This window comes from Sinocyclocheilus rhinocerous, unplaced genomic scaffold (genome assembly GCF_001515625.1).
Source record: "Sinocyclocheilus rhinocerous isolate Xijiao unplaced genomic scaffold, SAMN03320098_v1.1 scaffold1102, whole genome shotgun sequence".
NCBI lineage: Eukaryota > Metazoa > Chordata > Actinopteri > Cypriniformes > Cyprinidae > Sinocyclocheilus > Sinocyclocheilus rhinocerous.
Genome location: NW_015640208.1, coordinates 190,962 through 206,762, shown reverse-complemented (window position 1 = coordinate 206,762; position 15,801 = coordinate 190,962). Strand labels below are relative to the sequence as shown.

The window sequence follows — 15,801 nt, the reverse complement described above, 5'->3', positions numbered from 1 at the left end:
CATCTTATGAAGCGAAAAGCTGCATGTTTGTTAGAAACAAATCCATCATTAAGGGGTTTTAACTTAAAACTGTTGCCTGCAGCTAATAGACAAATCCTTTATCCATAATACTGCTGTCTCCAGTTAGAAAGTCGTCTCGACTAAATCAAGAGAGAAATACAGGTCAAGCTCTGCTTTCATGCAAAAAACCCAAAACAGTTTTAAACTAATATGTTGGAGGATTTTGATGTTTAGGGACCATAGGAGATGGACTTTTTCACTGGAGGAAGTGTTATTATGGACACGCAGCCTGGGAGCAGCTAGAGATAGAGATCTGATTTGGCTGTCTGTTCATGACAGAGCCGGTCAGAGCTGTCTGCACTCTTTGGCTCTGGATTTAGTGGGAGCGCCCGCGGGCGAGAGCGGCATTCCTGTGACGCAGACGGAGAAGCACAAGAGATCTGATTTCTGAGCTGAAATAGGAAATATATTGTACACTTCAGTGTCACTTTAAATGTATCCTGAACATGACTGTTAGCAAATAAGAAATAAAATTAGAACAGAATTTAAAAATGTTTTACTTTAGTAATATAATATAATATAATATAATATAATATAATATAATATAATATAATATAATGATTCTGAATATAGATTGCAAAAATGCAATTTGTAAAATGTTGTCCAAAAAATTCAAATGTATTCATATTGAAATTAATTTACCTTCATTCAATTTCTATAAAAGTGATTACATTTCTGAACTAAAAGGTCAAATGTCAATGTCATCGTCACTTTAAATATACCCTGAAAAGGTCTGAGAATAAGAAATAAAATGAGAGATTTCTATAAGTAATTCAAAACAATATAATATAATGAAATATAATATAGATATAGATAGATTCTGAATATATGCAGATCACAAAAAGGATTTTTTGAGGGTTTGTAAAATGTAAAAATGTTAAATGTTAAATGAATTTCCTTTTTTTACATTTATTTTAAGTGATTCGGTTTCTGAGCTAAAATATCGAATACATATCTCAGTATCACTTTAAATATACTCTGAAAATGGCTGGTACTAAAAATAATAATTTTCCTAAGTCGTTCAAAACAATATAATATAACGTAATTCGTAATATAATATAGATAAATTCTGAATATATATATAGACCACAAAAAGGATTTGGTTTGTTCTTGTTAAAATTTATTTAAGTTAATTTTTTGTTTTTTTAATTAACTTTTTAAAAAGTTTTTAAATTGCAGGATTCGTACAATCACTTAATCTCTCAAAAACAACTTTATACGTTCCTATAGATTTCTTCACACTGCACACAAATCTGATCTTTTTGATTATTCACACTGTCGTTTTGCAAGTGATGTAATCAGATCTGTTTGTTCAGACGGTACAGACAATAACATCGTTTGCTGTAGTTATGATGTAATAGAAAGCGTGATGCAACAACAACTGAGTAGCTGTCAGTACTGAAACAAAGGAATGAAAACTGGAAAGTATGGAGTGTGGAAGTCACACTATATGAGGAAAACACTACATGTGTTTTTTTACTAAAACTAACAAGACAATGATTCGGATTAAGAATGTTCGTTTAATAGTTGATTGTATGGTTTGTGGTGTGTTTTCTGTCTAGTTCTCCCCACTGTGACTCTCAAACCCACTAAAGTGACCATGCAGAAAGGCTTAAATGTGACGTTGGTGTGCAACACCTCAGGAATGCCCACACCGACTCTGAACTGGGCCACCTGCAAATTAAATTCAACGTATGAGGTAATTCTAACCTTCATCTCTAATTTACGAAGTTGATTCAGTTGTAAGTGTTAGTGGCTCTTGAGGTTTCTTTTCATTGTGGATGCCACAGAGGACATACTATAGAAGCTTGTTTCTGCCACTGGATAAAAAACAACAACAAATGTGACCCTGGACCGCAAAACCAGTCTTAAGTGTAAATTTTTCAAAATTGAGATTTATACATCATCTGAAAGCTGAATAAATAGGCTTTCCATTGATGTGTGGTTTGTCAGGATAGGACAATATTTGGTGGAGATACAACTATTTGAATATAATAGGGTGCAAAAAAATCTAAATATTGAGAAAATCGCCTTTAAAGTTGTCCAAATGAAGTTCTTAGCAATGCATATTACTAATCAAAAATGAAGTTTTGATATATTTGCGGTAGGAAATTTACAAAATATGTTTATGGAACATGATCTTTACTTAATATCCTAATGATTTTTGGCATAAAAGAAAAATCTATAATTTTGACCCATACAATGTTATTTTGGCTATTGCTACAAATATACTCCAGCGACTTAAGACTGATTTTGTGCTCCAGGGTCACAAATAACTAAAAAAGGAAACTTTTAAGGAAACACAATCGTGAGATATAAACTCAGAACTGTAATGTATGAACTCGCAATTCTGAGGAGAAAAATCAGAATTGTGCGATATAAACTTGCAATTGCAAAGAAAAAAAGTCTGAATTGTGAGAGAAAACAGAAAGAAAAAACAGAATTGCAAGATGTAAACTCAGAAATCTGAGAAAAAAAGTCAGAATTCTGAGTTTATATCTTGCAATTCTGCCTTTTTTCAGAATTGGGAGTTTATATATATCATATTTCAGACTTTTGTTCTTGTAATTCTAAATTTATATCTCACAATTCTGCCTTTTTTCTTGCAATGCCAACTTTTTAGAATTTCTCCCAATTCTGAGGGGAAAAAAGGCAGAATTGTGAGATACAGTATCTCACAGAAGTAAGTACACCCCTCACATTTTTGTAAATATTTTATTATAATATGGGGTGTACTCACTTTTGTGGCCAGCGGTTTAGACTTTAATGGCTGTGTGTTGAGTTATTTTGAGGGGACAGCAAATTTACACTGTTATACAAGCTGTACACTCACTACTTTACATTGTAGCAAAGTGTCATTTTTTCAGTGTTTTTTTTTTTTTTTTTTTTTTTTTTTTGTACCATGGCAGAAAGAAGCTTCCATTCAGACTGTGGGAGTATGGGTAGCCATACTATTTATTTTATAAGTTTGCTATGTCTTGCCAGATTTTAAAAACGTCTTTTGCGAGTAAACATGCTGTACATGTAATGAGCCCTTTGACAAGGTTTCTGAGTTTATTATATTATTAAAGGGATAGTTCATCCAAAAATGAAAATTTGATGTTTATCTGCTTACCCCCAGGGCATCCAAGATGTAGGTGACTTTCGGACATTGCGGTGAATCAGAGGTAAAAAACGATATAAATACTGTTCAGTTGCTTGCACAGACCGATCGTTTCGTGTCTTTACTCATCAATGTATCGTCACGAGCCGCAGTGTTTAATTTGGATTTGTCTGTGCATGTTTTTTTTTACTCTCATAGATTTTGTTACCATTGCCATGCATTATAAGACTGACAGACTGCAACGGTTGGAGTTAAAAATCTCTGTTTGTGTTCTACTGAAGAAACAAAGTCACCTACATCTTGGATGCCCTGGGGGTAAGCAGATAAACATCAAATTTTCATTTTTGGGTGAACTATCCCTTTAAGATCCATTATGAAAGTTATGCATTGTTAATGCCTTTCTTATTATGTGACGTTTGCTTTAGAGTTTTACTGAGATGATTGCTTGTAATTATTTTATATGGAATATTTGTTGATTTTAAGGCTTTGATTTATGGAACAGGGCAGAAATACCTTAAAGTTCATATAAATTGCCATTTGCAAACCATTTTCTTAATGTGGCGTAACAGGATATCACAAAAACAACAATGCCCGAATAGCTATTGGTTAACATTATCCAAATGGTCGTCCGCCTAAGTGACGCCAATGGAAAAAGAAAGTCATTTCAGAGGAGTAGCAAGTGATTACATCTTGATTAAAGACAAAAATCTTGTCTTTTTTCTTTGGAATAACATGCAACAATGCACAATAAGGCTATAAGTATCTGTAAATAGGGAGGAGTTGGATTGCATGTAGACTTTAAATAGAAATGACATTGACATTGCTGTAACTCACACCTGCAGCACGAGCGCTCAGGTCAGATGTCAGAGCTCAGACTCGTGAATGTCTCTTCCCTGGACAACGGATGCAAAATCACCTGCAGGTCTGAAAACATGGTGGGAGAGGCTGAGGCCTCTGTGGATCTGGACATACTGTGTAAGTTACCAAGAAAATTTTTATTGCATAAGACTGGCATAACTACTCATTTATACTGGAAATTACATTTGTAGATTTTATACTACCCTAGATTTTTTTATACTACCCAGGTTTTAATGTCTTTGAAAGAAGCCTCTTATGTTCACCATGGCTGCGTTTATTTGATTAAAAATACAATAATAAACAGCAATATTGTGAAATATTACAATTTAAAAGAACTGTTTTCTATTTGAATAGATTTTAAAATGTATTTTATTTCTGTGATCAAAGCTGAATTTTCAGCATCATTACTCCAGTCTTCAGTGTCACGTGATCCTTCAGAAATCAGTCTAAATATGCTGATTTGCTGCTCGAGAAACATGATTATTATCAATGTAGAAAACAGTTTAATATTTTCTTAGAAACCATGATATATTTTTTCAGGATTCTTTGATGAATAGAAGGATAAAAAGAGCAGCACTCCTTTGAAATTGAAAACTTTTTATAACATGTCTTTACTGTCACTTTTGATCAATTTTGATCAATTAAATGCATATTAATTTATTTTAAATAAAATAATTATTTTGAACAGTTATGTAAGTCCACATGAATCTAAGGTTTCATTAACCAAAAAGTCATAAATTAGTTTATGGCAACTAATTTATTGTTGTTGTTTATTAGGTTTATTAGATTTATTTTACTTTAAAAGAGCCAAAAATCCTGTTTTCTGTGACATTCCTTTAAATTTATTAATTAGCAATGAGAAGTTCCTTAATTTAGATATCTTTAATTCTTGAAAAGATATCTGAAATTTCTTTAATCAGCCAGTAATGCATTTCAATAAGACCATTCAAGTTACATCTATGTTTGTATCTGTAATAATGCTGTGTGTTTATCTGTGCCATTTATTTGGGATGCCAGTTCCACCTGTAATCAGCAAGCTGATGGATGCGATCTCGGACCACCACTGGTGCATTCCCTTCAGCGTGTCGGGCAACCCAGAGCCTAAACTGAGCTGGTTATTAAACGGCAAACCCGTGGAGGAGGGTCCCTTTATCCGCACCATGGTCCACGATTACTCCGAGGGCGAGTACCACGGCTGCTTACACCTGGACAGTCCCACACACATCAACAATGGAAAATACACGCTGCTGGCCAGTAATATATACGGAGAGGACCGCAAGGCAGTATTCGCGCATTTCATGCATGAGCCGTGGAACGGTGAGCTGAAATCTGCATGCAACCAAATCAAAATAATTACAGTAAATATGGCTGTCTGAAAAGTTACCTTGCTTGTTTTCCTTTCCATGTTTATCCATCAGAATCAGTTACTGATCCGCTGTATTATGGTGAGTATCTTTTAAGTCTTCATAATCAAATTACAGAATAATATGAATGATTATCATAGTCATAGTTCACCAAAAAATGTCGATTTTGACATCATTTACTTGTGTGCCACACAAAACGTTTTAATGAAGTTACACAGGTATTGTTGACAAAATGTTCATTTTTGGGGGAAACCTTCCCTGTTTAGGCATTTATTAAGTAATACATGCAATATTATAATGTCATTAAGTCTTTATTACAAGAAGAAGTTATTAAAAAAAGTTTATTCTTTTTGTCTTCTTGCATGTGAGATCCCACTACAGGTATGAACGAAAGACACATGAACATGCACATTATAGATCTGTAGTCTAAAAGCACATGTATCTTAGCGTTTCCTCTCTTTTAAACAGATGACACTCCTCTTGGACCGCCTGAGGACAAAGTCGCTGTGAGTGAAATTCTGTTATTTGTGTAGTTTCTGTTGAGTTTTTTACTGCGTCAGAAACAAAATACATGTCTGTTACGATTGTATGTAGTATGATTTTACACCTAAAACCCCTAAACAGGCATTGTTACACACACCCTCAAGTAGCATATTCCCCTTTTAAAATGTCAGCAATATGATAAATGACACTGATGTGTTTAAATTGTTACTTTTATTAATATTAATAATTGGATTCGAAGTCCATTAGGCTGTTTGTGGTTGACAAGCAATGGAGCGTCTAGCCACATTGATGTGCGTTCACTGGTGTACGTTTATCATCATTTTACATCAGCTTCAAATGCGTTTCATACAATCATAATTCACAATCTTTTTAATATATTTCATTACATCACAGTGTCGGGGCATGAGTACAACCTATATTGTAAAAAAATAAATGGTTGAAAAAAGAAAAAAATCTAATTTCTCTCAACTTTCAAAGTTTTTTCGTTCACAAAATACAAAATGCCTAGCATAGCCATTCATTTGTCAAAGCGTCAACAGAGCTGTTGTTCTGTAAATTTTCATTTAGTAGCACAATTAGTTAATTATTGTTTCGATGTATATATATATAGTCGCACAAACGTACAAACCTCAATAATGGTGACAATCATCAAATGTAGAAAGATGAGCTCTTAACAACACAACACAACAAATAACTAGCAATAATTACAAAACAAGAAGTTTAAATAAAGTCAGCAAACAGCAAAACAATTGACCTATCGTAGGGCTGGGCGATAATTCGATAACGATAATTATCGCGATATAATTTTTCTCGATAAAACTATATGAAGAGTTCGATAAATGTTCGATATAATGTTTATGCGCCAAAAGCGGAAGGAAACCGCGCGACTCATTTGAATTGCGCCACTCTGACCGTTTATCCGCTCGGATCACAGTTCAAACTGCCGTGAGCTCACTAGAACAGATGCGTTTACTCGGTCACGCGAGCGTTAAGCAGCGCTGAGAGATCCAGTGTGAAGCGCTTGAATTCAGCGATGAACACAAATGACTGATTGTGGCACAAATGTGGGATATTCACATTGAATTTTATTACAGGAGTAATGGTATATAATTATAGTAGGTATTTGTGATTAGGCTATAGCATGTGTGCATTTATACAGAGTGTTTTAGACTACTGTTTTTCATACAAATAGGCTACCTAAAAACCATATAGTTATATTTGTACCATGGTATTGAGGTGCTATATGTGTGGTTTCAACTGTGTTTATCATGATTTAAATGTATGCTACTACGGGAGACCATTGCTTAATTAAAAAAAAAAAAAAAAACTTGGTCAGAAAGAATACATTTAACCATATAAAATGGAGATTGCTACATTTTTTACAGATGTTACTGATTTTGATAATGAACAAAAATTTACCTCCGCATCCTAACTCAAGCTACTATTAAATGTGCATTTCTAAGAGACAAAAAAGTGATATTATTATTATTATTATTAATATTATCAGGCAACCTAAACCTGTTTCTTTATTTGAAACAATATCACTCATTAGAACATGCAGGAACTAAGAAATTAATTTTTCTATTTTTCTATTTAATTTGCTAAATCATTATAATGAGCCCAAATTAATGGTCTGGTTTCTACAACTTTCACTTTAGAACAAAAATCTGGCTTTAAACTTGAAAGAAATAAAGACTTGACATTTATCGTGATAATTACCGATATCGACTGATATTAAATAAATTATCGTGATAATTTTTTTGGCCATATCGCCCAGCCCTAACCTATCGTTAAGCCCCGCCCCCCTTAGTTACTGTTGCTCACTCGGACAAACAAACGGAGTTGAAGAAGGACACAGAAGGGCACCATTCAAGTGGGAATTAAATATTCCATGGAGGGATATATAAAAGATTTTAAAATAAATATGGTGGTTAACTCGAAGTGATCAGATCACAATGCAAGCGGGAGAAGTCTCATATTACGGTCATCATGATCACGGATGACAACATGCAGGATCAACACTGTTCATGTACCGCAGAGTACGATTAAATTAATGTACATTTAACCAGTTTAATATGGAGAGGCACTGAAATGTAGACCTTCATTTATGTGTTTTCGACTTCCACTGCACATGATGTGAAAACAGTTAGCTATTTAGGTTTGTAATAGCATTGACTCGCTAACTTTAACGTTAACGTTAGCTGGTTTTAGCCAGAGATACCTTGCTGAAACACAAGACATTAACGTTCTGCTTGAGTAGATGAAAAGTTTAACTTAATGAGAGTATGACAACCAGAAAATGAACGTTTTCGGATTCATTGTGATTGGGGTTGAATGCTTAGGGACATTTTGCTCTGTTTTGGTTGGATTTAGAAAATGGAATAAAATAAATGACATTGCCTATCCTCTCAGGATAACTGGAATTAGTGTTACAAGTACCCTAGGCACATCGTTTTTCCATTTTTGTAGCATAAACACCATTAAACCGATGCGAGCTTCGGATCTTCCAATATTTCTCTATGGTGCTGAAACCTAAAGATGTCCGAGTTCCGCTCCCCGTGCAACTGATACTCGACTGCCATTGTCTCATCTGCGTTCGAGGGGAGGGGCTTACCGATAGGTCAATAATCCACCTTTTTCCTACTGTGAGCCTATACTGCGTTTTAAATTCTCAAAAAGACTGACAAATCATTTCAAATCATAAGGTTGCGCTACAAATAGTCCTGATACGTCAGTTTGACTGATTGAGCTGTACATTTTATTTCATGTTCAATTTTCAGAAGTCAGGAGAATAATGTAATGTGATGTGATATAACAAAAAAAGGAAGAGCCCTTTTCACGCCACTGCATCGTTACCTCCTGGTTATTTTCATTTTTTCCCCTTGTACTCTCCTGTAACTACATGAAAGAAGACAAATACTGCACATTTGTGGTCTGCTTTCACGATATATCCCATGAATAATTCACTGGAATGCATCTCTTGTTTTTCTCCCCAAATCCTCACGTCTCTTTCCAGGTTTGGTTTCACACAGATGGTTTAAAATGTAATTGTTAGGTTATATAGACATATGTTACTGCAATGATATTTATCATGTCAGTAATATTGCTGCAGATACAATCGAGATTTTCTTGGTATGTTTGGTATCCACTTATACATTTCCTTTTAATGTTGGATGGTTGAAGCGTGATGAGAATAATGTCACGTCATTGTACACAGTTTTTTGAAAAATGCATATTGTTGCTTTCATTGAGCAAAACTTTTGCTGATTGTTTACAGTTACTCCCATAAATCGTGCAAAGTGTCATGGGGCGTCGGCGGATAACGGTTATCACATAATTTATTTATACTGCAATGCATTCTGGGAACTCACAAGCCCTCAACATGTCAGCAGTATGAAATTCTTTGTTCAGAAAGTGTGTTTGACTAGTTGGGTCAATTTGGGGGAATTGTGTCATTCTTAAATGGGTTTTTATGTAGAAAATTAAATTTCTCAGTATTTGAGACTCAAAACATTTGGTAAACTGGAAAATAAGTTGCTTTTTTTTTTTTTTACTATGCCATACGTTGTGATCTCTAGATGCCCAATCAGTTTTTAGTACAGTAAACTCTGAGAACCCACAAACTAAATGACTTGTGTAAGAGAAAATGGTCAAAATCCTCGAGGAAAATCTTTTCCTCCCAGAGAGCATGGTTTTCTTACCCAACCGTGCTTGAAGCTTTGAATGCTGGTTGAAGGCTCTTCGTTCTGCTCGTAGGTGTACGTGGTCGTGGGAATTGCGGCGGTCACATTCACAGGCTTCATCCTGATGCTCGTCATTCTGAAGTTTGGACGCAACTCAAAGTTTGGAATCAAAGGTAAGCACCTCTCAGCTCTGTGCTGCGGCTCTGCCAAGGCTTCATTACGGACTGTAGCTCTGGAAAGACGCATTGTTCTGGGCTGAATAAGTGGGTTTTCTTTTGTGAAACTTGAAAAAGAGGAATGCTAAAGGAAGGCTGTGCTTCGACTTTAATGTGCTCTACTAATTACTAATGCACACCTAATCTACTATAACATGTGTTTCTCAGAGAGTTTATTGAAGTGCACACTAATGTTGAATAATCCTTATTGACTATAGATGACTACTAAAGTGTTTTCTTTCATTCGTTTGTCTCTGCTAATGGTTTGTGCCATGCATCTTGACTAGATGACTTCTGATAGGGAATAAACATGTGGATTGTCTAAAGACAATTTTCTACCCCATTTGGGATAGACAATGAAGCTTTTGAAATTGAAATTGAAATTGTGTTATGGAGGAGTTGACTGTGTTTCATTTAGTATGTTTGTTTAGAAGATATACATTTTCTTAAGAAAATAATGGAAGTGTAGTTGTTGTCGCAATGCTAGGGTTGTTGCCAAAGGTGCTTAAGGTGCTTGGAGCTGGTTTGTGCCATGCATCTTGACTAGATGACTTCTGATAGGGAATAGACATGTGGATTGTCTAAAGACAATTTTCTACCCCATTTGGGATAGACAATGAAGCTTTTGAAATTGAAATTGTGTTATGGAGGAGTTGACTGTGTTTCATTTAGTATGTGTGTTTAGAAGATATAAATTTTCTTAAGAAAATAATGAAAGTGAATGATGAAAGTGTAGTTGTTGTCGCAATGCTAGGGTTGTTGCCAAAGGTGCTTAAGGTGCTTGGAGTGGTTTCGATTTCATGATGCTATGTGGTTGCTAGGGTGTTTTGGGTGGTTGCTAGGGTGTTTCTTACTGGCCCAAGTCAAAACAACTAAATTACAAGTCTCTGTGATATTCTGGTCACTAGATATGGCTTGGGTTAATGGAAATCTATAAGATTTCTTTTCACCCATTTCATCGTCCATTGGGCAGAAATTGTAAGTTTAATCGCTAAAAGTAATTGCACAGTAATTACACTTGAAAAGTAATACACACCAGTGTTTAATACTAATCGTTAGGTGCAGTCACATGAAATTTCATTGTCTATGGTCAATATTGTAGCGATGTATGAAGCACAGCTCACAAAAAAAGTTACTTTCAAACCAAGCAGCTTTCTGTTGGTCAACACAGCGAATCCACACGAAATTCCCAGATTGCATGGATTCCTGTTGAAAGTATTGTATTTTGTAACATGTCCCCCAACCCATACAACTGTATAGGTCATTTGTCACTTCCCTGAAATACGACCCATAGGAGTGGTTACTAAATTACTGCCGCTACCGACAGCAAGACATGCCACAGAAATGTTCGTATTAATACATTGTGCTCTTTATCTGTATTAGGATTTGTGTAGTTGGACTGGTAAAGCATTGTGTTACAGCAGCGCAACGGTCATGGGTTGCGATCCCACAGAACACACATACTGATGAAATGTATACCTTGAATGCACTGTAAATGGCTTTCCAAATCATCTGCCAAATGCATGAATCTAAATGTCAATTTTGAAAATTGGAAAGAGGAAAAATGTGGGTAAGGGACCGTGTAAAAAGTCCACACATTGCATTTCAGCGAACCTGCGTTTTGATTGGTAACGACAGTCACACGTCATTTCGTGACGACACACACAACACGAAACTTTCGTTATTTATAAGTAAGTATCGGTCGTAATAAGCTGTTTCCACATACGAGTTGTTTTTTTTTGGAGGAGGACAGTCTGGGATTTCGCCGAACATCATTAAATGTGACCACATCTTTAGAGATTTGTTCAAATCCCTAACCCTGAGCAGTAGTAATAGTGCTGCTTGCTTTAGCAGATAATCTCGGCACATTCTCTGAAATATTCTAATTAACCTCTGCAGCAGATTTTCAGTTTGATGCTTGAACATTAAGCCGGCTGGCCGTTTTTTCACATGAGCGAGTGTTTGCGTTTGTCTTGGCTCCTGACAGCTTGATAGTCAGTTGGTTTGAGTGAGAGCGTGTGATTGTTTTTGTGGTTTCTCTGAGAGGAAGTGTCGAGTTAGGCGTCCTGAGGGGCTTATTTTCGCACAGTGGTCTTGAGTGTGTGCGCGTAAGTGCCTCCTTCGTTGTCCACAAGGACAACATACATGATTACTTACCTATATGAAGGTTCCGTAATTAAATTCCTATATTGTGTTGGTTCTAATCGTGCTTTCAATGCTGTTTTGAATTTTTCTACATCACAACTTAAATAAGAAAAATCAGAGTTTGAACGTTCTAGATTTCTGATCCCAGATTTCCAGTGTGTTCCCAATCTTTCAGAGCCCACTGTAGACACATACACAAACGGCGTATCTCACTGCACTGTGTAGAAAAGCAGACCTTGCACCATGGAGAGAGGAGAGGAAGTGGAGTGGGAATGGAAGGAGGTGAAATTGTAGCCCTCAGGTTCAGGAAGTGTGGCTGTCTGCAGAGATGCAGCGCTCCATCTGCCTGACAGAGAGAGAGTCAGCAACCTTATGCTTATCAATGATTCAGAGGCCAGGTGTCGGTTTTCTCTGGTTTGGACGAATCAAAAAAAAATCAATAAAGCTTGTCAAGGTCAGAAGTATCATCAGTCCTGGACTCGTGGTCTTTGGTTAACAAACTAAAGATGCACCTCAACCACTATCTCACTATCTCCTCTCTCCACCATCAGACGTGAAGCTTTTTATGGGAATGTTCCTGGCGGTTCCTTCAAAGCAACATCTGAATACTTTGACCTCACCTCAAATCAAGAACGCATAATGTTAACTAATGGGACTTTATTGTAAAGTGTTACCAAAATGAATTTAGAACAGCGAATCCAGCCCAATCTCACGGGAAAACGTAGCTATTTTACAAGGTGGTGGTTTCATGTAAATTTGTACTATGTGAATTGAATGAAAATTTACAATTTTTTAGAAAATAATAATAATAAATAAAGATGAAAGTCCACCTCTAAACATAACTGTTACTGGGGCATAAGCAGATTGTATGAAAACATACAAATGAGATCATACACTCTAAAAGATGCTGGGTTAAATACAACCCAGTGCTGGGTAAAATAGGGACAAACCCAGCAATTGGGTTGTTTTGACCCAGCGGTTGGGTTACTACCCAGAAGGTTGGGTTAAACATTTAATCCAACCGCTGGGTCAAAACAACCCAATTGCTGGGTTTGTCCCTATTTTACCCAGCACTGGGTTGTATTTAACCCAGCATTTTTTAGAGTGTACTAATTCATACGAATTAGGCACCAATTTACCAAAATGTAAAATAGTGCCATTAGATTGTGTTGGCATGTACACCACTAAAATATGAATTTACAGCTAAACAAACGCATTTTTATACAGAAGAATTCATAAAAAAAACAGCTGCATATTTCTGCTTTTAAAGCATATGATACACTTGCCCTATAAACTTCCATTGTTAGAGTATTACTGTAAAAGCAATTTTTTTCTTGCCTTTACAAACTGAAGGATGATTCAAAATGACTTTGTGATAATCGACAACATGCCAGAGATGCTGCAGACAGAGCTTACCTTCTTCTGAATGCAGAACATTCCTTTAACAAACACAACATACTTTTTCACTAATCTAGCACTAATGCACCAACTGTAAAACAAATCTAATATTAGGTTTCAACTCGTGTTTTGCTCACGTTATTTTAAACAGGCATTAAATCACAACCAGTGTCACTGATCTATATGATGCATGGCTGCAGTGGATGTTGGATTTATTGAGCGCAGTACCACAGTAAAAATCCAGCCAGCAGGTCAAGGTCACATTACAGTGTTTCTGAGAACATTCAATATTCAAGTGCATTCAAGCATTCAAGCGCTTTACCATTATGGGATGTCTAGAGAGCAAGGTGGATAACACAATAACACAATTTAATGATGATAAATGAGATGTACACAATTGTTTAAAAAAACACTTATTGTACACAAACATTGACCCAAGTTCCCTAAAAAAAAGGTCATTGGCAGACTTTGGAAGAGACAGAGACAGAGATGAACAACTGCTGATATAAATTGACCAAGTGATGATTGACACAAATTATTTTAGACTTTTTTTGTGTGAAGAAAGAGTCTAGGTTATAATGAGACATTTACAATGAAAGTGAATGCTGCCAATTTATCGATGTTAAAATGTTAAAGTTTCAACAGTAGACAGCATGTAAACAATATGGATGTTAACATGATTTTAGTGTTAAAAATTAATTTGTAAAGTTCTATCCAATTTACAAAATGACAATAAATATTAAAAGCAATGTTATTTTTAGTATTATTTATATACTCTATTTAATATATTAAATATATGATTTAATATTTTGAATTTCCTTTTGTTTTTATATTTTTAGCTTTCATTTTGATTTTAGCATAATCTATTTTTTGTGTGCTTTTGCCATTTTCATTAGTATAATTTTTTTATGTGTGTGTTTAACTTCAGTTGTAGTTTTACTTTTAATACTTGAGCTTATTTCAGTTAATTGCCATTGTTTGTTTAAAATTTTAGGTTGAAATTTTTCATCTAATATTTATATTTTGTTTTATAAATAAATAAATAAATACAAATTGCTAACAATAACAACACTGAAGTCAAAGTGCCTCACCATAACATAAACATTTATTATTTTTAAGAAAACAAGAGACGAGTAATTATTTTTGAGTGATCAGCATTATGCCACAAACATGTATTTAATTTGCTTGTAATTATTCTTCTACATGCTACATGATGAAAACATTCTCTATGTTATTACATTGTAATTACTAAGTTATTACAACATATAACTAAAGTTACTTTTGTGGGTCTGCTTGTAATTACTGATTTTAATAATTACTGTTAATTGCATGTATTATGTGTAAAATGGGCAACGTAATATAAAGATATGCCTTTTTTTTCATTCTTTTTCATACATTTCCTATAAAATCTGTTTGAACGTGATTACTTTGCTATAGTGGTGTGTTTGTCAGGAAAGGGTTAAAGGGCTCATTTTGTTGAATTCTTTATGACGAACAGAATAAGCCCTGATTGAGTGATATAAAAACTGTCATTACTGAACGACAACTTCCGTCTGCCATTCAGAGTGCATCGGCTCTTCAAGCGTGTGTGTGTGTATGTGTGTTAAGAGCTTGGGGGCGGACCTGCCTTCCCATCACATGCACTGTTGCCATAGTTACAAGCGTCATAGTTACTCTGTTCCAACGATGAATCATTCTCACAGAGCATGAATCACCATGAGCTACACACACAAACACACACACATTCACTTACATAACATGCACATCACACATTAATGTATGTGCCCAAAAAAATTACAGTTATATGTTTGTATCAGTAAATACAGGTAGATAACAAGGTGAAAATACAACACTATGAATGTGAATATGCCAGTCTGAGCTTCATATTAGGCCAGATTTATTCTGTTAACTCTTGTTTGCTTCAGGATGTCTTAATTACTGAGAGATTCTATGCTGTCTTCTCTCTGGTTAGAGATCATTGGTGTAGTACAACCAAAAATATATCAATAAAGCATATACTTGTTTTTTAGGAAAGATGTACCTTTCAGTCCAGATCAGTGTGTTAGGGTTTCTGGACATAGAGCATTTTGTTATTAATGTTGAATGTTTGCTCCTTCAAATTTTAACCATTATAACTCCCTCCAGGGACAATTATGCCTGTTCCAACATGGTAAGCGTACTCTAGCTAGTAGCCACTTAAAGGTCATAAATGTTATGTGACGTAATTAATATTCATGTGCTCCTCCCCAACACACAGTTTTAAGATTATATACCCCAATCAACTGTATTTCCAAGTTTTGTTAAAGGGGTCATTGGATGCCCATTTTCCACAAGTTGATATGATTCTTTAGGGTCTTAATGAAAAGTCTGTAACATAGTTTGGTTAAAATTTCTCAATGGTAGTGTAAAAAACACCTTTTTTTACCCTGTCAAAAACAGCTCTTTTCAGATCAAGACGTTTTTTGTAGCGT

The 15,801-nt window shown here is 35.2% G+C and overlaps 1 protein-coding gene across 1 annotated transcript in view; it reads left to right on the top strand.

The window, feature by feature from the left end:
* The window catches only part of LOC107752549 (BDNF/NT-3 growth factors receptor-like), a 52,625-nt gene that overhangs the window by 4,348 nt on the left and 32,476 nt on the right, over positions 1-15,801 (top strand). The window contains exons 6-12 of the mRNA XM_016568548.1: positions 1,623-1,759; positions 4,006-4,138; positions 5,039-5,338; positions 5,440-5,466; positions 5,755-5,766; positions 5,854-5,891; positions 9,646-9,745. Of these exons, the coding sequence (XP_016424034.1) occupies positions 1,623-1,759; positions 4,006-4,138; positions 5,039-5,338; positions 5,440-5,466; positions 5,755-5,766; positions 5,854-5,891; positions 9,646-9,745 (747 nt within the window). The remainder of the gene's footprint in view (positions 1-1,622; positions 1,760-4,005; positions 4,139-5,038; positions 5,339-5,439; positions 5,467-5,754; positions 5,767-5,853; positions 5,892-9,645; positions 9,746-15,801) is intronic.